The sequence below is a fragment of the Macaca nemestrina genome, chromosome 6, assembly GCF_043159975.1.
Source record: "Macaca nemestrina isolate mMacNem1 chromosome 6, mMacNem.hap1, whole genome shotgun sequence".
Classification (NCBI taxonomy): domain Eukaryota; kingdom Metazoa; phylum Chordata; class Mammalia; order Primates; family Cercopithecidae; genus Macaca; species Macaca nemestrina.
The window spans coordinates 43,292,615-43,318,753 of NC_092130.1; the positions used below are offsets into that span (position 1 = coordinate 43,292,615).

Here is a 26,139-nt window from a genome sequence, read left to right on the forward strand (position 1 = left end):
CTCTGTCATTTGGAGGACAAGAATATATGTAGTGTGTCTCTTCTTACTAAGTGCCACTTTCTACATAAAATGCATATTTAGGGTTCCCTCTTCCTGCCCCTCTCCCCCGACTTTAGTCTGGTCACAGGTTCTTGCATGCTGGGTTGAAGGCATGGTGGAACTCAAAGGCCCTGGCTCCCCAGCATGGTCCCTGTGGCTCCAAGGCCCTTCAGGACCAGGCTCAGCCGCCTCTCCAGCCTTTTTACTCACTGGCCTGCTCCAACCTCTGCCAGCCCGAGGAAACACTTGGATTCCTTAAGCCTGCCACAAACTTTCTTACCCCTGGAAAGACAGCTTCCTGTTGTCTGGAGTCTTCTTCCTCATCCTATTATCTGGTTTGAACCTACTTTTCCATAGATGTCAGTCTGTTCAGGAATTCTCACATGACCCCCTGAAAGGCTGAATTAGGTACCTCACCTGTCCCCTATAGAACTCTCCTCTCAACAGTGCTCAACAGTGAACCCCTGGCGAGCTGGAAGGACATCTTTTTGCTCACCTCTTTGTATTCACCTTTAGCCTGCAGAAAGATGCTTCACACTGAATGATACTCTGTAAATGTTAATTGAATAAACACAAATGTGTGTGATTTCCCCCAGGTGAGGAACCCTTTGGGCCAACCCACAAAATGGAACCTTCTTCTCATCTCAGCATCTCTGAGATGGTATCAAGCTCTGCTGTGCTAGGTGTCATGACCCTTTGCCAATTAGCCTACAGGATGTGCTCAAGGAGAGCGCAAAGGCTTGATTCAGGATTTTAAAATCAATGTAGCTAATTAAAAAAATAACTTGTTGAACTGAAAAACAACTTCAGAAACAATTAAGATAATTAAAATATCACCACCTTAATTGAGACCAAGTAGCGAGCTTAAAAATAAAGTTAATAAAAAAAAAGTTACATGAAACTAGTAATTAACTGGCTTTTGAATTCAGTGCTTTACAGCTTAACAAATCTCTTTAAATTAATTCATTCTTGGTTTGTTCCTTGAGAAAAGTTTCTGTAAAAAGTCATTCTGGAAAAAATAATTGGATATGTGCTGGGTGCCAGTTGACTCTTGAATACTTCTGCATATAGGTGGGAAAGATAAAATTAACCTTTGGTGGTCACCTGCTCTGTGCTAGGGAAGCTGTCCTGTTTGGGTCCACAGGAGTCCTGCAGGTTTGGCGATAGAAGAGGTAGAGAGGACACAGGGCTTTGTCATCCTCTGGGGATGTCTGCATCCTGTCACTCCTCGTATGCAGAGAGAGATTGAAACTTAGAGCAAGGTCCCCAAGAAATCAGTAGCACCATGACAAGGAAACTTTGAACCCTGCTCAGGGCTGTCACGCTCAGCTGTCTCTCCTACCTTCTCACCTGCAGTTTCCCCTACTTATTAAAAGGCCTCTCAAATGCCACTTATTATTCGGATCTCTTATCCTTCTCTTTACAAAGTGCTGCCACAGTCCTCTCCAGTACCGGTGCTGGGTGCCTTTCAGGAGCATCCGTCACCCTGAGCGTTGAGGCTGCTAGAAAAAACGTACTTGGGAGGCCTGCGTTTAAATGGAAATGACACTCCTCATCCCCTTTCAATCCCAGTGTTGCTGTTTTTCAAAAACAAAATGCGGCAAGGTGATGAAACAAACGCTGACAGCTTGATTTGTTACTGTTTTGTTGCTCTGTGAAGTTCATTTACTCTAAATAGTTTGCATACAGGTTTGAAGTATTCAGACTCTAGTAATTGATTTTTAGCAGACTTGATTTCTGTATGCAAATTGTTAAGTATGTGTAGGGAGTTTAATAACAAACAGTTTTTATTTATTAGTATTTTGGATTGGAGGTTTTTGGTTTTTAAAGAAATGTTAGCTTCCAGAAGTGGAGGGTGGTCTACAGGAGTTAGCCTAAGGTAGGGTGACAGATGGCAAGACTATAGGAACAAAATTGACCAGACCATGGTTCCTTTGACTCAGTTGGGGGATGGCTGCATTCACAGGCGGTACGCTGAGGGCTCAGGTGTCCAGAGCTGGGCACCCCACCCTCTGGGGGAAGATCAGGGCTGGTGACCTCATCCTGTGGGGCGTACTGAGAGGGAATCATGGACCATTCTCTGCAGCACCAGCTCACCTGGCTGCCCCCTCCTTTTACCCAGTAAGTCTCATTCTGCCCCAAAAGCCTCTCAAGAATATGGTGCACCTGGGCCCTTGGTGTGAGGTAAGCCCCCCAATCAGCTTCTTAAAGAAGATAGTAGGAGATTCTCATGCTTCGAGCATACCCTGGTGAAGAATTTGGGTTCTGGAGTCACAGCCCAGGTTTGTTCTGCATCTCTCATTAGCAATTTATTTTTAAGACCTGCACATTAATAGCAGCTACCTCCTTTGATAGCTATGAAAATTAAATGTGGTAATCCAATCAGAGGGCTTAGTTCACTGCCTGTATGTCAAAAGCACTCGGTGAGTGTTAACTATGGTTCTTTGTTACTATGAAAACTCATTATTTACTCTGGGAACAAAAGACAAACACAAAAAACTTAATAAACACATATGAGGTGCTTAGCATGTTCCAGGTCTGTGCTAAGTACTTACAGATATTAACTCATTAAATGTTCATGACAACCACCATGCAATAGCAGGTTCTGTTTTTATCCCCATTTTCACAGAAGAGGAAAGTGAGGTATAGCAAGGTTAACAAGCAGCAGAGGCAGGGTTCAGTCACAGAAGCTACACCGCCCTGGAGTCTGTGCTGTTCCCGGCTCTGCTCAGCTGATTCCTGATCCTTGTGATTGCACTGTCGGTTGAGACCACCCGGCGGGCAGTGTGGCATGTTAACAAAGTTGGCTGCAGAGGCAAAAATAAGCTCAAATTCTGCCACAAAACTTGTCATGTAGTACTGCAGATTTTGACACCCATCACCCTAGGCCAGCCTGTTCTTCTCCATCTCTGACATCCACTCAAGTGAAAATCTCAAGTTCTCTGCTGCAGCACTTGGCATGTATTGGGGGAAATACCTCATCTGGTAACTATGACTGAGGCTGCCAGTGGTCTAGTCCCCAAGTTTCTTGAGATCTATAAATGTCTTCATCCTGTGGTGTGTGGAAGTGTGAGAATGGGCAATGAAGGACTGACATGTCCTGCTAAGCTGTTCAAGCCCCAGAAATGCCATTGGGTGTTGTGTGTTCAGGACCCTTGAGAAATTTTCATCATTACTGGTCATCTGGTAATCATTCTTAATTGTTGACTCAATTTTGGATGATTCTTGGAGAACGAGTCAAAGTTGGCTGAGCTGTAGTCCCAGGTTTGGCGTGGGGTGGGCTGAGACCACACCAGCCTCCTGGCTTCTCATGCAGACATCCCCAGGAACCAAAAGAGTTCCACTTAGGACCAGGAAGCTCTTGCTGCAAGTTTCTGGAAGGCCCAGCCTTGGAAGACTCTGAAGGTAGACACAGGGCCCTGCCACCTGCCTTGCAGAGGTTGCCTTCAGCTTAAGAGCTCTGAGTGAATGAACACTTTGTCCCTGGGGCTCAAATCAGCCTCTTTTATCTCACAGCCTGTTTCTCTCTGCTAAGATCCAAGTATCAGAGCCACATCCCTTGGGGAGTAGACTCTACCAGGTGACTCCCCTAGGACTGGGCCTTGGGTCTTGTTACTTTCCAGATGGGTCTGAGAATGCAGCCTGGCTTCTGTTTACAGCTGCTGAAGCTGCAGCAGTGGAGGGAGCCAGCTAAGCTGTTCAAGTAGCAGAAATACCTTTGGATGTTGTGTGTTCAGGACTCTTGAGAAATTCTCAGCAGGCATCTGAAGAAAGTAGCGTGCAGATTCTGGGCCTGGGCAGGAAGAGAGGAACGGTGACGTCCTCTACATGCTGAGGAGTCCGGATGGCTAAGAGTCCATGATTGAGGGCTCTGTGACATTTCTTTATGTTTGTTTTGGTTTGGTTTTTTGACCATGTCATTTCTTGTAGAAGTTTTGCTGTACCTGCTCAGGATACCAATTTGTTTAACCAAATGTTTGCATGGGGAGGACATGGGGAGACATCACCTTCCCTGACTGTGGAGAGCAGTTATGAAAGATTTACTACTTAATAGGCTTTAGGCCCCAGAGCTGGAAGATGGCACAATTGCTTTTGTTTTGTAGAGAATTCCCCGAGGCCTCTTCTGTGCCAATGATGAGCATGTGCACCTCAGCATGCAGAGTGCTGATTAGCTGAGGGCCTGCTGCTCAGCCTATTCCAGGAAATGTTGCAATATATGAACTGCTGTCTTTGGAGACCCTTTCTGGAGTTACTTGTTTGAATCAACTCCCCCCACCCCCTCCCGTCTCATTACTGCCTCCCCACAAACCACACTTAATAGTCAGATTGAGTATCTTATGATTGCCCGAACATGCCTCCCTGCACTTGCTGTGCCGGTTCACTCTGCCTGGATTGCTTTTTCTATCTTTGCTTTTCAAAATCCTGCCCATACTTCAAGATCCAATTCACATATTAATGCTTCACCAATCCTTGCCCTAGAAATTGATCTCCATTTTTCTCTTGAGCTCTGTTATCATTTTATATGCCCGTCATGGTCCTTATCTAATTCTGCCTTGCACAATAAATATTTATGTGTAAGCTTTCCCCTCCCTGGTACATTGTAACTTTGCACAGCACAAACTGTCTCAAACATCGTGAAGTTCTTCAAAAACTTAAAATAGGTTGTTTATGCACATGGTTAGTGTTTATTGAATGGAAGCAAAAAACTCTGTCCTCAAGGACTTTTTATAGGAAATGAGTAAACTTAGGCATGAATGAAGTCATAAAAAGCAACACCAGATTCATAACCAAAGAGGTAAAAGTAGCTCTCGTTTCTTGGATCACATAAGATTTGAAAGGATTTTTTAAAAGTAATTCCTGCCTGAGCTGAAGATGCTGAAACACCCAAAGCACAAAGGAATTGCTCCCCTGATGTTGAGGAAGAATGTGTGATATACACAGAATTTCCCCAGGCTTGGGCTTTCATTCTGTTCTCCTCCAGCCTCAGAGAACAGCACCGAGGGCAAACACATGGTTGGTTTATTTTCTACCTGTTTATTTAAGTAGAAATGGAAATTAAGGCCGGGTGCAGTGGCTCAGGTCTGTACTTCCAGCACTTTGGGAGGTCGAGGCAGGTGGATCACCTGAAGTCAGGAGTTTGAGACCAGCCTGGCCAACATGGTGAAACTCCATCTCTATTAAAAATACAAAAATTAGCCGGGTGTGGTGGTGAGCGCCTGTAGTCCCAGCTACTTTGGGAGGCTGAGGCAGGAAAATCGCTTGAACCCGGGAAGGGGAGGTTGCAGTGAGCTGAGATCACACCACTGTCCACCAGCCTGGGCGACACAGCAAGACTCCATCTCAACCAAAAAAAAAAAAAAAGAAAAATTAAATGTCCCTGGAGGTCCTAACCCCGCCCTCCTTCTTGTTTTTGCCTCAGCCCTGGACCCATCCAAGGACCCCTGCCTGAAGGTGAAATGCAGCCCTCACAAAGTGTGTGTGACCCAGGACTACCAGACCGCCCTGTGTGTCAGTCGTAAGCACCTGCTCCCCAGGTAAGGCAGGAAGGCTGGGGGCTGGGGGCTGGGAGGCATTCTGCAGCTGGCAGATCTAAGGGTTTCTAGTCTTTGATGTGGGGATATGGGGAGGGGAGAGCATAGTATTAGGGTCGCCATTTGTATGGTGTTTGGTGCCTGTACTCCGACTATGATAGGAATCTCAGTTCTCAAACACAGGTTTACAAAGAATGTCCATCTTTATTTCCTTTAAATCGGCTTCATTTTGACTCTGAGTCCGGATCTGCACAGATGAGGGGAAAATTCCTTCTTGGTCATTATTGGGACCTTTCTCCTCCCAGAGTGATGCCACGACCCAGGAAACTTACAACTAAGAAAACAGGGGCCAAGTGTTTAGTCTCCTGGTTGCACTGACAGCCTCACTGTGATGATTCTTCGAGGTCCCTTGAGGCTCAAGAACTCTCTGCTTCCATGTCTCCATCGGATGTAGCATCTTTGCCAGCCTTGGTTTTTGGGTCCTGCTTTCTCAGGACCACCACACCACCATTCCTTCTGGGAACATGCTATTTCCTCAGGGTACAGCCCCTGATATCCTCTTTTCCCCAGCCCAGGGGGAAGTGTCCCCCGTCTTCTTCAGGGTCCTTAAAGTCATTGCTCTTTCCCCTAACTCCAGTCCCAGCATCATCTATTCAGAGGGTTCAGGCTTTCACAAATGATGGATGCAGCCTTTCAATTCAGACTGCTCCTTCCTTTGGTCCTGTAAAAATACCTGAAGCATGAAAGCAAACAAATATACACATGGAAACGGGCTTTCTTTAAGAAGGGAGTCGGATGGGGCAGGGATGAGAGGAAGGCAATTTCAGTGCATATTCTGCATTTCTCCCTGTACTGCCTGTACAATTGAGAGGTGTCACAATGGGGCTTTTACCCGTGTCCATTTCCCAAGGGGGTAATATGCTTTGCCGCTCACTTGCACTGCACCTTAGGCAAATAAAGCAACCTTTCTGAATATAGATAAAGATTCCCATTTAAATCTGCTCCCCACCGAGAACTTTTGCTCTGTATCTCCAGCTTGAGCTGGGACCATGCAGAATGGGTCCTATCCCCTCCCTCTGTTCCTGAAGTCCAAGCAATGCTGGTCCCCTTGGCTGTTCCTCTTGGGGTATGTTTTAATTTCCCCCAATCTTGTAAATGGTTCCCTCTGGATGTGCCTGGGGAGCTCCTGCCCTCTGAAATCATGGTCTGGCAGAGAAATGGTGCTCCTGACATAAGGTGAGCATCTAGAACAGCCCCCACCCCACACCCTTCTGGCCTCTCTAAGCCTGGCACCTGCAGCAATAGACCTTGCCTCCAGGGCCATCTTGCTCTGGGTCACTGTCAAGGTTATTTTTAAAATAATCAGACTTTGTCTCTACAAGAGCAAGATGCAAGGTATCATAATGTGCTTTTCTCTGTCCCCAGACTGAACTGTTTTCCTAGTGGTAAAGCTAGATTGCATCCCTGAAAGACTTCAGCCTGTGCCAGCATTGTGCTCAGCACTGTTTCCTTGAGTTCTTTCAGCCATTTTGTAAATTTGGTATTTATGTTGTCTCTGCTTTCCAAAGAGAGGACTGAAGCTAGTGAGGCATTAGTAATTTGTTTGCAAGCAGCAGCATGATTCAAACCCAGGATTGTCTGCCTCCAAAGTTCATGGTTTTCACTACTACAATATGTTGATGTCTTCATTTTACCTGTTATTGTCTGCTCATCCATTCAATGACATTCAGCGAAAAGGTATTGAGGCTTTAGGCACTAAGGCTCCAGAGGTAAACAAGAGACTCTATTCCTACCCCCAAGGAAAGTCAAGTTCATTGGGGAATTGTATGTAAAAAAATATTTTTTGGGGGATTTATTATTTGAAGTTCCTTTTAAGGTATATATTATCTGAGAAAACTAGCGTAGAATCTGCTGCTGCATGCAATGTTTTTCTTCTCGGATGGAGGGAAGATGTGGCCATATTAATTAAAAATACCCGAATACCCTTTGGGATGGTGCTCTAGGTTGTTTAGCCATGTGTGTTGCGTGTGTGTGTGTGTGTGTGTGTGTGTAAGTGTCAGATGGGGAGTCCATTGCATGTTTCCTCCTATAATGCAGAATATAGCCCTTTCTGGAAGTGTTAGACAAGACATTTTTAGTTTTAAACTCAAATCGGTTTGAGACCTACTCAGCAACCTCATTGATATTCATGCATATCCAGGTGTAAATGGTGTTTTTCTGGGCATGCCATGATTCTGTGTTGGAAGCACCAACACTGTTGTGCTTGTGTTGAAAATTGTAATCCTCATCTTTCACATCTTCTGGTGACCACAAAATTACAGTGGCTAAGAGCATGGATTTGGGAAGGAGACCCATCTGGGCTCAATTCCCAGGTTGGCTATTTCCTTTTCCAAGTGGCCTTGGCAAGTTACTTCATCTTTCTGAATTTGTGCTTCTTTATCTGTTAAATAGGTTTAATGGCAGTGCTTCTACCATTCCTCTTTTTCATTTGCTGGAACACATCCTCTAGTAATTCTTACAGGGAGGGTTTATGGGTGATAAATTTTATGAATCCTTGCAGAGTATTGTGTGTGTGTGTTTGAGTGTTCAATAAAATGATGGTGTGTAAAGTACATAGTCTAGTGTCAAATAATGACAGCTGTTCGTACAATTACTGAAACAATTATGGTAATAGTTATTATTGTCTACTTCATTTCGGAAGGTCAGCCAGAAATCTCCAGAGTTGCAAGTTACTGACTACAAAGTAACTCACTACGGGTGCCTTGGTCCCTACCCAGTTTGATTGTGCCTGCCTCTGCAGTTTCTGCAAGAGGAAGCCTTTGCGGTTTAGTGTGAGGATGACAGCATCATTTCTGCTGCCCCCTTTACAGTTCACAGCAGGTGTAGACTAAGAAGATGATGGGATTTCTGATAATTGGACCCATCGATTAATTGGAAAAAGCCCAAAGAGGAGGTGCTGGCTGAGATGGCATGCCCACTCCTTTATCAAGGTCTGGGAGGCAGCCTAGCTCAGGAAGCCCCTGAGTGTGTTTGCTGTGGTTGTATGTCCAGCCTTTCTTCTCTTCCTCTTAGAGGCTGAATTACTCAGCCCACGATATCAGTTGAGTGCATACCTCTTCGAAGGGTCTTGGACACCTTCCCAGAAGAAACATCTGTCCTTCCACATTATACTCCAGGGGTCCCCTCTGACCAGGGAAACCATGTTGACAACTCTATTTATTCATCAATCAGGGAAGTAATCTTTCTCTCTGTGAAACATCTGTAGGCAATCTCACCAGCCAAGCTGGCCTCTGCAGCAGCTCGAGAGGCAAATCTCACCTGCCAGACAGTCAGGAGTGCACACAGAGAGGCAGCCAGGCCAGCCGTTAGCTGATTATGAGGCTCCAGATTTAGGCTATCTTTGCAAGCAGATCAAGACAGAAGGACAGTGAGCACATCAGTGAGAGAATTTCATTAGCTTTCCTTGCCTGCGGAGATTGAGTGAGCAGAGGAGCTGTTTGACACACATATCTGTGACTGCAGTGTGTCAGGGCCGGCAGGCAAGCAATTTCAGTGGGGGGCCAAGCAAGGCAGCCAGCCCTCCCCTGCTGGAATTCTTCTCCTTGATTAGGGTGGCATTTGTATTTGGTTTCAGGTAAACTCACATTCTCTTTGGAGAATTCTCTTTGGAAATTCTTTGTTTCACACCTTCCCGCTGTTAAGCAATATTGAGTGGGGTTGCGGGGGACAGATTTTTGTAGTATGTTCATCTTTCAAGTTCTCTAAAGGGGCCGGTTATGCACAAAAGAGCAATGTGAAGACCGCTGGGAGTCAGAAAGCCTTCTCGTAGGTTACTTTAAAATAATTTTGAATTAGTTTGGTGTGATGATAGTTGATGCTTGTTATAGAAAATATTAAAAGTAGAGAAAGAAAAAGAAACAAGAAATAGGCAATGGTCACACTATCTAAAAATTAATTAAAATATTGCAGAATATTTTCTTCCATTCTTCCATCATGAGTTTTTTCTATTGGTGTGTTTTTGTCAAAATGGATCAAGTGGTTCCTATATTGTATATAAAAATTTCTATTACGCCCTCTTTAGTTAATTTTTTAAGTGAGTATTTTGGTAATACTATAAATTATTGGCAGATATAATTTTTTTTGAGACAGTGTCATCTGGGTGAAGGGCGGTGGTATGATCATACCAAGCTCACTGTCACCTTGAACTCCTGGGCTCAAGCAATATATATTTTAATCATTATATAACATACTATACAAAAAATAACTTGAAATGAGTCATAGACCTAAATATAAGAGCTTAGGCTTTTTTAGAAGTCTTAGAAGAGGCTTAGAAGAAAACGTAAGAGTTATGACCTTGAGTTTGACTAAGATTTCTTAAGTAGGACACAAAAAGCCTGAATGGTAATGCAAAAAGAAAAGCAACAAATCAGACTTCATCACTGGTCTTCTAAAGATACTTTTACAAAAATGAAAAAGACAAGTCACTCTGAGAGAAAATATTTGCAAAACATGTACAACAAAAGATTTGATTCTAAAATATAATGAAAGCATACGTGCATTTAAAGACTCCCTCCTGCGTGTTCATATCAGCTTTATGTGTGATAGATAAAAACTGTGAAACAACCTTAATGTCAACAAGAGGTGAGAGAGTAGACAGATTGTGGTCTATCTCATAATGGATTACTATTCAGCAGTAAATAGAAATAGGCTATTGATACATCCAACATAATGGATGAATCTGGTAACAATTAGGCAGAGTGAAAGAAGACAAACCTCCCACACAAAGGGGGAGATACTGTACAATTTCCATTTACATGAAATTTTAGAGAACACAGACCAGTCTGTGATGACAGAAAACAGGTTATTTGTCCTCAGAGCAGTGATCATTGAGTGCCTAAGCATTCTGTAAGGCTCGATCATAAAGTAGACCCTTTGGAAGACATTTAAGTCACACTCTGGTCTTAGATGCCCAGGATCCCATTGGTAAATGGGGTTGTTTGCGGAAGAAGGGTTTTTATTGTACTCTTCTTCCTGACTTAGGTTTTAGAAACATTCTCATAGGCATTCTTAAGAAAAATGTTCTCTTAGGGGACAGGGGGATAAACAGAAAGTCCTCAGGCCTGCAGAGGGTTCTGCCCTCAGGGATTTTCTGCTAGTCTGCATGGCTGGTTCTGATTTATTGTCCTGTGGGGTGGGAGATTGTGAGGCAGAGGGTGGAGGTTTCCCTACAGAGCGCTGAACATTGATTTTACCTCTCTGTTGCCATTGATTTTCATTTGGAGAATGGAAAATTGAAGCATTTGTTTTAAGCCTTCCAGACAAGCCACATTCTCAAATTCTGCAAGTGTATTGTGAATGGGAGGGAGGGATGTCAGGATGGAACTTACAATATCTAAGTATACCCTTCAAGCCTTTGGGGAGCAGTGGGAACTAATCTGTTTTTAAATAAGGAGCAGACATGGCCCGACTTCCCAATGGGCTGGGCCTCTCTAATGTAATGGCCCTTTATCTCCGCTTCTTAACTATCTGGAATAACAACTAATTCTCCACACCAGCAAAGAATTCAGATCCAGTCGAGGCTCTCGATACAGTAGACCGATCTGAGAGCTTTCTGTCTTTTATGTGAACTTGAAAAAAGGAATCAAAGTGTTCGAGGTCAGAGAGAAGTACATCACAGAATGTGCCTCAAATACCAAACTCTCAGAGGAGATTTGAAAGGATGACGGTTATTTCATCTCAGTTTTGTTTTACAACAAAGCACTGCCTCCTGCTACAGGGGCTTTGAACTGGTTGATTATACATACACATAGCTGTCGAGGTTTGGAAGACACGTGGCCTTGCAGGAAGTGGGTAATTCCTGGGTGTCTGGATGGCTTTCTGGCACTTCACAAGTCAAGGCATTGCCAGTGACCAAAGAGTGATTGTGTCCATATTCGTTACTATGATTTTATATTTAGGTAGCTTATGCCCCTTCTCCAAGTGGCTCATGCATTGCTTGGGGGTCCTCCTTTAAGCTCAGAGGATCTTCATTTACTGTGTTCTGGGTCTGGATAGGGTGCCAATGAGAGCTTGGTGCTATATCCCTACACTGATTGTGGAATTAATGCAAGGAGTTTTGGGTTTCCCTCTTCCAAATCAGTCATCTTTGTAAACAGAAACATCATCACTGTGATCTGTTGTTTTGCAAATAAATACCACTGGACAGTAAAGAAGATGAGATGGAAAGTGGCTGGCTCAAGGATGCTACTTACTGACCACCTGTCTTGTGTTAGGCACCCTTTGCAGGAGGAATCTTACCGACTTCTCACAACAGTCTGCTAGGTTGGTATTATAATACCCATTTTACAGATGGGATTGTTGAAGTTCTATAAATAAGTGTCCTAATTGGACACTGCCAGTAAGGGGAAGATTAGGAACCACAGTGGAGGTCAGTGCACTTCCAGATTCCATGCCCCTTGCCTGTGCTGCGCAGCCTCCTCTGCTGTGGAGTCATGGGGCAAGCTCCCAGGAGCCTGACGGGCATTTCCCTTAGTGATAACTGCCCCTCCCCCGCCCCAGCCTATCTGCTCCTGGCCCTAGAGGTGCTGCTATATAGATGCCTGGGACCTTTTCTCCTGTCCTTGCCCCTTGCAAAGCAACTAGTCCGTGCCCTGATGTTAAACCTGTTTCTTCAATCTGTGCCCAAAGCAATAATTCTGAGTTCATTTTTCCCCTTCTTGGCTTTTCCGAAAGTAATCATTCAAACCACATGTCACTTAAACATAGAGATATTTAATTACTTTAAACCCACAAGCCCCTCTCTTCTTTCTTTTAAACAGCAGAAGCACTTTATGGCTGTGCTCAGGGTAAGGACCCAGCTGCTTGTGGAGCCTTCACTGAACAAGATTTTATAACTCAAGCCACTTAACTCCTCTGTGTCGAAAACTATTGATTAGATGATCTTAATGACGAGCAGCAGAGAGTAAAATGCAATTCATAATGGAGATGTGAATAATTATGTGGAATTTTTAGTCCCTTGGATTAAGGAACAGAATGAGAGGCAGATCCTGCACATTGTCAGGCAAATTCGCTAGGCTGGTTTTACAAATACAATTTTTTTTTTTTTTTTTTTTTTTTTTTTTTTTTTTTGAGATGGAGTCTTGCTCTGTCGCCCAGGCTGGAGTGCAGTGGTGCAGTCTTGGCTCACTGCAACCTCCGCCTCCCAGGTTTGAGCGATTCTCCTGCCTCAGCCTCCCGGGTAAGTGGGACTACAGGTGCGTGTCACCATGCCTGGCTAATTTTTTTGCATTTTTAGTAGAGATGAGGTTTCACTGTGTTAGCCAGGATGGTCTCTATCTCCTGACCTTGTGATCTGCCTGCCTCGGCCTCCCAAAGTGCTGGGATTACAGGTGTGAGCCACTGCACCCGGCCTACAAATACATTTTAAAAATAACAAAAGAAGACTACCAGTAAAATGTGTCACACTCACCTTGTTCTGCCTTGTTTTCCCATTTTTCATTTAACATGCTTTCAGTGCCATCTGAAGATGGGGGTGGGTGGGGCAGGTTTACCTGGCAAGGTCGACCAGTGAGACTCCTACCTCCTGCCTGACCTGGTAGTTTCTAGATGTACCCTCAAGAACCAGAGACTCTGCCCTGGGAGCTTGTCATCTCCCCTCCAGGCTGTACTTGCTGGAAAACAAATAAACAAACAACAACAACAACAACAACAACAAAAAACGCTTCCAGAAGGGGCAGTTCATATTTTCCATTGACCCCAAAGCACTGGATCACCATCTTTTTTGAGCCATGATTTATCTGTAGGAGATGGAGAATGTTTTATGGTTGAATTCCCAGGATGTGCACATGCTCAGATGCTAATAAGTCAAGTGTCTGTGAAGCTGGGAATGGCAGGGCCAGGGATTGATTAACTATGCCCTCTGATTTCCTGCCTCCATTTCCAATAAAATGGCATTAAGTACACTGCCCTTCTCTGCGGTTCTGCCCAGAATGATGGGGCTGCAGTTGCTGTATTTATTGGTGTCCTTGCTTATTAAGGAATGTACATATTGGTGTATTTCCTGCATCGAATTTCAGCGGATTAGAAAAAGGAGGTTGAGGTAGGTGTGCCTATTTTGAATAGATAATTACTAGCTGTGATTTCCACTAGGGATCAGGACTTGCTGGGCAGCATACAGGCGTGAACTGCTATATGAGCACATCTCTCCCTAAACATTGAGAAAATAACAAACCTGAGCCCCCCTGCAATTCACTAAAGATGTTAAATTGCCCATCTTGAGTAAAAATTCCTAGCAAGCTCTGGAGACTTTTTTTTTTTTTTTTTTTTTTTTTTTTTTTGAGACAGAGTCTTGCTCTGTCGCCCAGGCTGAAGTGCAATGGCACGATATTAGCTCATGGCAAGCTCCGCTTCCTGGGTTCACGCCATTCTCCTGCCTCAGCCTCCCGAGTAGCTGGGACTACAGGCACCCGCTACCACGCCTGGCTAATTTTTTATATTTTTTAGTAGAGACAGGGTTTCATCATGTTAGCCAGGATGGTCTCGATCTCCTGACCTCGTGATCCTCCCGTCTTGGCCTCCCAAAGTTCTGGGGTTACCGGCATGAGCCACCGCGCCTGGCCGGAGATAATTTTTAGTATTCAGGTAGACCAGAGCCTGTGTGGCCTCAAAAGATGTCATTTTTTTTTTTTTTTTTTTTGAGATGGAGTCTTGCTCTATTGCCCAGGCTGGAGTGCAGTGGCATGATCTTGGCTCACTGCAACCTCCACCTCCCGGGTTCAGGAGATTCCCCTGCCTCAGCCTCCCAAGTAGCTGGAACTACAGGCATGTGCCACCATGCCTGGCTAATTTTTGTATTTTTAGTAAAGGTGGGGTTTCACCATGTTGGCCAGGATGGTCTCGATCTCCTGACCTCGTGATCCGCCGCCTCAGCCTCCCACAGTGCTGGGATTACAGGCGTGAGCCACCACGTCCAGCCGATATCATCTTCTTTTATAAAAGTTATGAGATTGAACTTTCCCACTTTTACTTCATTTTAATTTTTCTTTAATCACTTTCCTTCTCCTTTGTTGTTAATAAATCCATTGTCACTTACTTGCTGTTCTGCCGAAACTCATCAAGATCCAAACCCAGAGGTTTTCAGTTTAGACATTTTATATCAGATTAATCCAACCAATGAACCGTGAAAAACATTCTTTATGGATATGAGCCACCACAGTAGGACCCATCTGGGGCGCTGACCATGTGGGTTCTGGGCCGGAAAATGGACTTCGGATGATTTAGATGGACATTCCAGGCTATGTTCAGAAGGACTTTTGTTTTAAATAGAATGTTCTCAAGCTAATGTTCTGTCTTTAATGTTCCTCATGGAGAGAGGGTACACAGGGCAGGCCCTCTGTACACAGAGGGACAGGAGAGATGAAAGTTAATTAGTTTGGGGACCTTGGCACCTTTCCAAGGCACTCTTTTAAATGAGGTTTTTCATGGGCATGCATTGAACCCAATGTTGCTGTGTTGCCAAGTAATGAGAAGTTCTCCTCTCAGCCTGCCTTGTCCATTGATGCATCCACAGCTGGAGGTGCTGTGGTGTCATGCTTCCCAGTGAACTTCAAGTCCAGCTTGGGAATGGTGACATTGACCTGAAGGAAAGGAGGAGACCTGGCTCAAACTTTCCATTGTTGTGAGGAATTCCCAAGTGGACAGCAAAGTGACAGGGGACCCTCTGGCCTGGAGCTAGATTCCTTTTCTTGGCAGGCACCAGGGGAGGGCATCTCTGAATATGGTGACAGTGATGAAATGCTTTAGAGCTTGAGTCCTTCCTGTAGTTGCTTCAGCAGGACTAGCTCAGAAAACTGCTCACGTGCATGCTCTGGTGATGCTGGGTTATGGGTCATTATTTCAGATCCCACTAAGTTGGAGTTTGTCATAATTTCTTTATTCAACAAATATTTATGAGTGCCTTCCATTTGCCAGACACTGTGTTATATGTTTGGAGTTTTGTGATGAGTTGGCATGGTCTACCCATGTGGAGATTAAAGTCTGTTGAAAGAGACAGATGAAAAAAAATTAAATATCTAATAAACTGTGATAAGATTAAGGAGGATAAGAGTGGAGTGGTTTAAGAATCACTGCCTCTGCAGGGGGCAAAGGTAAAACCACCTTTGGAAAGATTATGACAGCGAGGGAAGTCTAGCATGGGTGACTCCCTCTTGCCTCTAGCTTCACAGGCTGGCTGTCTTCGCTTAGTCCTGGACACAGGTCAAACCAACCATGGGAAGAATTTAGTTTATAGTTAAACTTTGAAAGAAGGATGGCGGGGGAAAGAGTAGAGGGGAAGTTCCCTCTTTAAAATGATCCCTTTCCTTGCTCAGGGACCAAAACCACCTTTGTGAGTCTAATGAAAAGCCACAAGATTAGGATTACGGGAGGGGTCTGAATTCGGCTAACATGTAGGTATAGCTAAACAATAACCAGCCATTGTCTACCAGCTTACCTTTCTCTAATCCCTTGCTGCTCAGGAGTCACGTGACCAGAGGTCACAAGATTTGTGACTTTCCCTATTCTATCTATTGCTCCTATAGGTAACACCTCTATTGTAGAACCTAAGATTGATCTTTTGAGATATTTTTCAGATCTGCGCATGCAAGCATCTGACTGACTCCACCTGGACCTGGGACTCATGACTCAACCGGTCCTGTGGCCTCTACCCTGAGGAGGACTGAATGCATGGGAACCGTTTTTCACAGCCCTATGATTTTATCCCCCATCAATCAGTGGCACCCATTCCCTAGGCCCCTGCCCACCCGATTATCCATAAAATCCCTGGTCTCTGAATTCTCAGGGAGGCTGATTTGAGCAAGAAAACTCCTGTCCGACCACTTGGCTAGCTCCGCATTAAACTCTTTCTCTTCTGTAATATCACAGTCTCGGTGAACTGGTTTTTCCTGTGTAGCAGGCAAGAAGAACCTATCGGGCAACTACAAAGGGGTAGGTGCCAGCAAGGCAGAGAGGAGGGGAAGTGTTCTCAGTGGAGGGAACAGCCTCTGCAAAGGCCCTGAGTCAGTGAAGAAGAGAAGGAGCTTGATGTCCAAAAGAAAGTGAGAAAGGGGAGGCCTGTGCTGCAGGAAAGAGGTGACTAAGGGAGTGTGGATACCTGAGGCTGGAAAGAAAGGCAGGGCTAGATTCTGCAATACCTTGAAGACCATGAGGACATGTGCAGCTCTCAGACCAGGTATGATGGGATGTTTTATGTGACTTTCAGTTGGAGAGTGATAGAATTGTGTGGTTTAGGGTGGACTGTATTTCCTTAAATTCTTTTTCTTTAAAGCAGACTTTTGTCCCACATGAGAGAATCTAGAGGGTTAGATTCGTACCACATGAGAGAATCTAGAGGGTGTGCATTAAAAATCCTAAAGATATCCTGATTGAGCTTGTAGACTAGTAGAGGAGGTTAAGAATGTGAATGTGTGTAATCTAATCTAGAAGATAGAAAATCCCATGAAATAAATTGGAAGTTCTAAGAAGGAAGCAAGCACTTCCAGCTGCAGTTGGGGTTGAGGGAGGGGTGAACTCAGATAAGGAGCATTACTTAGTAGTGTTTATTAGTATTTACTAGTGTTTAAGAGCATATGAGGACACTGGCTCAGACCCACTGGGACATGCTTAATGTTGACACCTGTTAAATGGCACAGCTGGGGGACCAGGGCCGTGCTGCCCCAAACCCATCTTCTGTGTAAGAGCCACTCTGCTCTCAAGCTGCTTCCTGCACTGAAGCTCCGTTTCCTTCTAAAATGATTACTTTAAACTCCACATTGTGGTATTTTTATAAGGAAAGCAGTGAGCTTAGTATCAGTACATAGTAGGCACCCAATAAATTTAGTCTTTCATCTGAACCTCTAGTTCCTCAGGAAACAAATCAGATGGAGGAACAATCTTTGCTAACCTCACAGAGGTTTTCAGGCTCATATGTGCAAAGGGCCCTGCTATTTTTAATGTTCTGGGTGGTGTCAGTTGTTATCTTAGTCCATTTGGGTTGCTATAACAGGACACTATAGACTGGGTGGCTTATAAACAAATTTATTTCTTACAGTTCTGGAGGCTCGAAAATCCAAGATCAAGGTACTGTCAGATTCTATGTCTGGTGAGAACCTACTTCCTGTTTTGTAGACAGCTGTCTTTTTGCTGTGTTTTCACATGACAGAAGAATCCAGGAATATCTCTGGGGCCTCTGCTATGAGGTCACCAATGCTATTCATGAGGGCTCCACTCTCATGACCTAATTACTTTCCAAAGGTTCCACTTCCAAATATCCTCACATTGGGGATTAGGTTTCAACATAGTAATTTTGGGGAGATGCAAACATTGTCCATAGCATTCTTCTTCTGACCCCCACTAAATTCATGTCCCTTTCACATGCAAAATATATTCATTCTACCTCAATAGCCATAAAATTCTTAATTCATTCCAACATCAACTTTAAAGTCTGAAGTCCAAACTCTCATCTGAATATCATCTAAATCCAATAGGAATGAGATTCAAGATACTGTTCATCCCGAGGCAAATTGCTCTCCAGCTGTCAACCTGTGAAACCAACATGTTATGAGGTTCCAAAATATAATGGTGGGATAGGTGTAGGATTACCATCCCAAAAGGGAGAAATAGAAAAGAAGAAAGGGATAACGGGCCCCAAGTAAGTCAAAACTTCAAAAGGGCAAATAGTAGTAAACCTTAACTACTTAATCTTAAATAAAAGATTATTGAAGAATAATCTCTTGTGACTTGATATTCTGCCCTTCAGGTCCACTGGGCAGAGTTCCTCCCTTCCAGACCCACTGGGGTAGGGGTACTGCCTTCCAGGCCCACTGGAATGAGAGTCTCACCTTCTGTACCCATTGAGATAACTGTGTTGTCCCCACAGCTTGCCAGGCAGGGGTTGGGCCCCTGATGGCTCCAGGTAGCCCTGTTGCCCTGCAATGTCTCTGGTTCTTGCAACCATAGCTCCCTTGGGCTGGAATCATACACTGGTAGCTCTGCTGGTGTGGAGCTGTTGGAGTAGGTGGGTGTTGCCCAAATGGGGTCTTTCTGAATGGGGTCTTTCTGTGGTGGCCTCGTAGTACTCACTGTGGCTCTTGTACTCGGGGCCTGTGATGGGTAGAGCAGCCCTGATGATTTCTGAATTGCTCTTTCCTTGTCTTTGATGATAGCTCTTGGCTTTTGTTTAGGTCACTGACTAATCTCACCATTGTGCTGAATAGTGCCTGGCTTGTGTTGAGAGGACTGACCCATACTGATCTCCTTTATACATTGTCACTTTATCAGACCCTTAGCATTCTCTCCAGAACATGTTTTCTTATTCTTTACAACATGAATAGGCCGAGAGCTTTTTAAATCCTTAAGTTCTGCCTCCCTGTTGATGAACAATCTCATCTTTGAGTCATTTTACTAAAAGCAATCAGAAGGAGCCAGGCCACTTCTTGAACACTGTGCTTAGATATTTCCTCAGCCAAATATCCGGTTTAATTGCTTGCAAGTTCTACCTTCCACAGACACTAGGACATGAATACAATTCAGCCAAGTTTCTTCCACTTTCTAACAAAGGTGGCCTTTCTTCTTCTTCTTTTTTTTTTTGAGATGGAGTTTCACTCTTGTTGCCCAGGCTGGAGTGCAGTGGTGCGATCTCAGCTCACTGCAGCCTCCGCCTCCCAGGTTCAAGTGATTCTCCTGCCTCAGCCTCCTGAGTAGCTTAGATTACAGGCATGCAACACCATGACCAGCTCATTTTGTATTTTTAATAGAGATGGGGTTTCTCCATGTCTGTCAGGCTGGTCTCGAACTCCCGACCTCAGGTGATCCACCCACCTTGGCCTGCCAAAGTTCTGGGATTACAGGTGTGAGCCACTACACCTGACCACCTGTAGTTTCTAATAATATATCCCTCATTTATGCCTGAGTCCTCATCAGAGTAACCTTTGCTATCTTAGTATGTTTGTGTTGCTGTAAAGGAATACCTGAGGTTGGGTAATTTATAAAGAAAACAGATATATTTGGCTCATGGTTCTGCAGGCTTTACAAGAAGCATGGTGCAGCATCTGCTTCTGATGAGGACTTCAGGAAGTGTCCACTTATGATGGAAGGCAAAGGGGAGCAGCATCACATGGCAAGAGTGAAAGCAAGAGAGAAAGTGGAGGGAGGTCCCAGGCTCTTTTTAACAATTATTTCTCATGGACACGAAAAAAGCAAGAACTCACCACTCACTCATTACAGTGAGAATGGCACCCAGCCAGCCATTCATGAGGGATTTGCTCCATGACCCAACACCTTCCATTAGGCTCCACCTGCAACATTGGGGATCAAACTTCAACATGAGATTTGGGGGGGACAGATATTCAAACTATATTACTGTCCAATTTCTACCAATATTCTGTTCAGGATTACTTAGGTATTCTCTAAGGTGATCAAAGCTTTCTCTACAGGTCTCTCCTTTTCTTTCTGGGCGCTCACCAGAATAGCCATAAAGATCCTTTCATGACAATATAGGTTCTTTCCAGCATGCACATTCAGACTCTTTCAGCCTCTGTCCATTGCCCTGTTTCAAAGCTGCTTTTCGTTTTTAGGCACTTGTCACTGCAGCACCCCACTTCTCAGTACCAATTTTTCATCTTATCGTGTTTGGGGCTGCTATGCAAAAATACCAGAAACTGACTGATAAACAACAGAAATTTATTTCTCATAGTTCTGAAGGCTAGGAAGTTCCAGGTCAAGGCACTGGCAGACTCTGTGTCTGGTGAAGTCCCTTTTTACTAGGACATTTTTTCACTGTGTCCTCACATTGTGGGAACAGCTAGCCAGCTCTCTGTGGTCTCTTTTATAAGGGCACTAATCCCTTTGTGAGAGGTGAGTTAATGACCTAATCACCCCCCGCAAAGGCCCCACCTCCTAATACCATCACCTTAGGGGTTAGGATTTTGATATACAGATTTTTGGGGAGACACAAACATTTGATCTACAGCAGTTGTTGCTTTTCTCTACTGGCTGAACGAATACTCCATTGCTTGTTTTGCTCTTACCACTCACTTACAATGCCCAGATTCCCTCTAGAGTATCAGCCCTAGCAGGGTATGACTAGTTCACTCTTGTATCCCTTGTGCCTAGCTCAGGCCTTGGCACACTGCAGGTGTTCATGGCATATTTAATGGATGAATGAATCAGTTAAATCAAGAAAGGACCTGGGGGTGCAGGGCCAGGCTGGTGCACTTAATGGAAGCTGTGTTAGGTCAGCCAAGTTGCAAAGTGATGCTTAGAGTAAGAGTTAGGGCTATTAATACCATTGAGAGAAGTGAGTATATCCTATTTCCTTTTGTTTGCTGCATAGAACCTATCACATTCCTGGGTACACAGAAAATACTCCGAGTGTGTCTATGAAACTCCCCAGGGAAACTGGAGGTAATGTGTCAATCTGCTGTGAAAGTGGCCCTGTTCTTGAGAAAGAGCAACATACCTAGACTCTGCACCCTGCCCAACCTGGTAGCCTGCTTATTTAGGGCCTCATCTCTTTGCCTTCCTCTCTCTGTGCCAAGTGACTACACACATCTAAAGTCAGCTCTCCTCTGCAGCTGCAGGCTTGGCCTTAGTGGCGAGAGGATGCCATCCATCTCATTGGCCCCGGGAGTCTCTCAGAGCCGCAGTTCCGTGTTCTTCAGAGTGCTGCAGAATGGCCTTGGTTCTGCCTCAAGGAAGTAAAAAAGGAGAGAGACGGGTATTGAGTGTCCACGCTGCTGACCGTCTCAGTGAGGGCCTGCATGGCTCTTCACTGCTCCTGAGCCCCGAGGCTCTTCCATGCCTGGCCTAGGTGTATCCTTAAGGACTGCCTCAGCCATGAGGCTTGTAGTCTCCAGAATCTCTTCTCTCTGAGGTCTGATTCCTCTCCCCTTGGTCCACAGGATTCACCCATGTTGCCCTTCAGAATAGGAGGCAACAAGGCTGCCTGAGGCCTGTGTTGCCCACACAGCCAGAAATAAGCCTGGGGAAGCAGCAGGCGGCATCCTCATGGGTTCACTTTCTGTCCTGGGGAGAAGCAGAGAAGAGGGGCTTGGTGGTGAGCTGTTCAACCCTGAGAGGGGCTCAGACCCACAGCTGCTGCTCTCTGCCATGTGGGAGCCCGGGATACAGCTACAAACTAATTGAAATATGCTGCAAACTAATTGAAATGTGTGATTTCCCTCCAGTCTACCTGGTCTCCAACTTGAGCAGTTTCTCCTTGCACCATTTTCTTCATCTTGTGTTACGTGGGAAAGTTGGCTTGTTGCTCTTTATGGTTCTGTGATTACCTACAGATCTTTGGTGGTATTTCCAAATCCTTTGCATCGGAGCGGTTCTCAGAGCAATACCTGGTGGAAATAGGCAGAGCGGAGTCTTGGGGTCATGAAGTCGTGCTCCTTCAGGGTGCTGACATTGGGGATGCAAATTGGTGTAACATTTCCGGTGGGTATCTTGACCTCCTTGATTGATCTATCTCATGGAAGTAAATAGACATTCACACAGGTTTATATACAGGGATGTTCAGTGATGACAAGGTGAAATAAATGGAAACATCCCCTTCCTCTAGGTGATTTCTGCTTGAACTCTGGCAGTATTGGGAGCCTCCCTACCAACTTTCTGAGGCAGCTTTCCTGTGTGGACTGCTCTTCTGTGATGTTTGAGTTATCTTCCTTAGGTCGAGTCAAAAGGCTTTTTCCTGATAACTTCAACACAGTCCAGGTAGAATCGGTTCTATCTGGTTCTGCTGTGGAACAGCATTGGGACACATTGGCTTACCACTCCCTGTCCTGACACAGTTTTGAGCATCTTGTCTCTACGTGAGGGGCAGTTGAGTACCCAGCTGTATTGCCCAAAGTGGCCAGTGATAAACAGCTATGTATGAGTGGCTGGGAATACAGGGCAAATGTGTGTGGAGGTGGAGGCTATCTGAGACCTTCTCAGAGAGGGCTACTACTTGAGTTCAGCCTTGGGAAGGGATGGGGCATACTGGCAGAAGACAAGTGTTGGAGAAAACACAAGCCCTGGGGAGCTAGCCAGAGTTCTTGACTACCAATCCGGAGAATGTCCTACCAGCGAGGGCCACATAGGAGAGAAGGAGCTTCTCTGGGGCTCCGTCTACTCTCCTCCGACACTGACTGTGAAAACACTTCTGAAGCAGGGGATAAGTAATGGTGTGCATCTGGCTGTACCAGCCTCCTGTAGCACTTTTGTGAATGACCCACCACTAATGTCTTATGGGGAATGGTGTTCAGCCTAAGCTCCTCAAATGCCATGTCTCGATCAGGATCTAGCCTGTCTCTATGTCTGTCCTGGCATCATGTCCCTGAAGACACTTCTGCTTCATTTTACTGACTTGCTCCTTCTTAAGGGAGATCACACCCAGCCCTCCCAGGACAGGGGGCTTTGCTGCTGGTGACCAGAAAACAATTACAGGTGTTTTCTCTCCTATGGGCACATCCCATGATAATTAACTGCCCTCAAGGAATGTAAGCAAGTGTTTTCCAAGATTACAACAGTGAAGCTGACAGTGGAATTACATATGCTCGCACCAGCCTTTGTATGCACACCTGAGCCTACAATTAGCTGGAATCTGTGCTTCCCCAGCTGGTCTGGCTCCTCATGTGAAGAAGCAGGATTATGAATGCTCAGGACGGAGATACCAAATGAAGTTCTCAGCCCTGGGTTTGCTTGATGAGTATTTGCTTTTTTCCAATTAGTGTGTCCATTGCTAAAGATTTCCTCTAAGGTCTCAGGGATAGAGATGGACCTCTCTTTACTGGGCCAATGAAAAAAGAAAAGCAGCAAAACAATACATCAAACCCAAATGCCAAAGGTCAGTGGACAAAAGGAACAATTTCTTTTCTGACCCTTGTTAGTAAGAAATGGATTTTTAAAACAGAGTACATCACTGTTATCCTAAGGGAATAAAAAAAAGCTCAACTGTTCATTTACATTTCCCTAATAGCTTGCAATTAAACTGCTGCTTGGCACTTTTCCTTAGCAAAGCAGAATTTTAGAGCCTGAGAGTGCCTGTGTGTGTGTGTGTGTGTGTGTGTGTGTGTGTGTGTGTGTGTGCATGCATGTAAACTGCTTTTGTGTGCAGGTCCCAGGGGCCTTGCTTGTTCAACAACTGAACTTTGAGGTAAAACCCCACTGGTGTCTGCCTTACAGACACCCTTAGTGTTACTGGCTGTGCTCTGTCACTCTCTTAACGGCAAGTGCAGACTGCAGTCTCATCCCAGTTAGTGGACTTTACCTGGTCACATCACCCTGTTAGTCTTCATGATCTGGTCAGGAAACATGGAGGATATTGTGAGTTTAATGCTGGAAGTAGGTTTGACTAGTATCCTTGAACATTATATATTTTTTATATATATATATAGACACACACACACACAGACAAAAAATACATTATATAATAACATAGTATTATATATTACATATAATAACATACTAATAATTATATATAACAATTATATATCATATATATTTTAAACCAAATATTTATACAATATAATAATAGGGATAATAAGGATATTAGTATTTCTATTTTATATATGTATATAAAATACATATATATACACACACGTATATGATGTCCAGGAATACTAGTATCCCTATTTTATAAATATATATATGAAATCAAATATATAGTATATAATTATATATAGTATATAATTAAAGTCACTATATGTAATATAGAATAATGTTATATGTAATATAGAATATATTATATATAATATATAATAATACATATTATATATTTAAATATATGATATAAAAATGTGGTTTCACTTATAGGGAAACATTGATTCAAGTAATGTTCCAAAATGTGTGAACCACCAGAAATGTAGATTGTGATCTGGCAAGTTCATTTTCTTCTTACTGTTTTCCCATTGGCCACATAATTTGCTCCTGGCATATTTAAATATAGCCTGGCTCATGGGATTCCTGAAATTAATAGCAAATGTCTTGCCATATAAATATTTTGTTGGAAAAGTTAGCAGTCTGTGATCTTTAATGTCTCAAAATAAGAATAAGAACAAAAATAGTTAAGGTAACACCTTTTCTGAGTAAATTTAGCTGTTCAGAGAAATTAAATATGATCATTATGCTTAATAATCATCCGATTTAGTGTATGTTATGGTACGTACATTTAATGCAGTGCTAGCAGTATCTTTGAATTTGTTGCTCAATTTCTGGCACATTATAGGTAATTAATAAGTGTTTGTTGAAAAAGTAAAGACTGTAGAATCCTAACACATTTGGAATGTTTATACCTTCAGCTTTGATAGCTTTGCTTAAACAGGTCCTCAAAATATTAAGGTGGAAATTTAATTCAGATAGGATTGATCTCATCTCTTCATCTCCACTGAACTTTTGAGGACAGTCAGGAAGCTTTTATCTAGGTGAACTCCTTTTTTCAGCCTCCTTCCTGCACTTGGGAGATCTTTCTTTGATTGTGACAACGTTGGTTTCTTTAAGCATTGCTATAGAAATGTGAGACTGGAGGACAGGTGTGAGTCCAGCAGCGTATGTGTCTTCAGAAATTCTGAAAATGCATTTCCTTTTTAGATTTTGAACGATTTAGATCAGCAATACACGGTCATAAGAGAACTGAGCAACAGAAAGGCATATAGAGTAACAAAGCAGCAGTTCTGTTTCATGTCCTCAATCCTACTTTACTTGAGGGTGTGTTACACATTTGGTGTGTGCCTCTTTACTCATTTTCAATTTATTTGCACCTACACATAAAGTGTTTTTTGGAAATTCTCATTTGAGGCTGTTCAGTCCTCTCTCATCTATGAAGACTAGATTCTCCTCAGCTGCCTTGGCCATTATGCAGTCCAGGTGAGAGGTACATCATGGCGTCCCAAGTTGAAATGAACCACAGTCTAGAGTTCGACATTCGGGTACACCAGAGAGATGTTCATGCTTTTGGAATTGCATGCATACCAGATACGTATCCTTCTGGTGGGCCTGATTCTGCTCTAAGACTTTTTAAATGTGCACTTTTCCTAGGAGTTTTGAAGGTGCTTGAGAAACCTGGCTTGGGGCTGGTTTGGGAAGCATGCCCTGGGATGATGGCTCTCTACTTCTTCTGGGGCCTGCTTGTCTCTCCTGATATGAGCAAGTCTTGACCTGGATGTGTGGAGACCCTGACTCTCGTTATCTGGGCCAAGCAAGATGGGGGGAAGCACATAAATGTGCTGGCATTCCTGTGGTTGACCTCCCAGCTTGAATCAATGGATGCCCTCCACCCTGATGCTGGGGGTTCATCTTGTGAGTATGGGTCCTTCCCATCGCCCCAGGTCTGCTTTCCCATGAAATCTCCCCAACTCACCCCTTCCCTAAGATTCTCATGCTCTTCCTTGATTTTTCTCCCTCTTGGGAATGTTGGGAGGAGGAGATGGACAGATCACATAAAGGGCTTGAAAGAATGCCTGGTACATTACAGGAGCTGGACACATGTTATGTGAACTATTATGGGTAATAGTAACAGCGTTAGCAGCAGCGGCATAATAAGGCCGCAATA

The 26,139-nt window shown here is 44.1% G+C and overlaps 1 protein-coding gene across 1 annotated transcript in view; it reads left to right on the top strand.

Annotated features, from left to right (window-relative positions):
• The window catches only part of LOC105467102 (SPARC (osteonectin), cwcv and kazal like domains proteoglycan 1), a 514,664-nt gene that overhangs the window by 348,625 nt on the left and 139,900 nt on the right, over window positions 1-26,139 (top strand). The window contains exon 4 of the mRNA XM_011716483.2: window positions 5,459-5,573. Coding sequence (XP_011714785.1) covers window positions 5,459-5,573 — 115 coding nt within the window. The remainder of the gene's footprint in view (window positions 1-5,458; window positions 5,574-26,139) is intronic.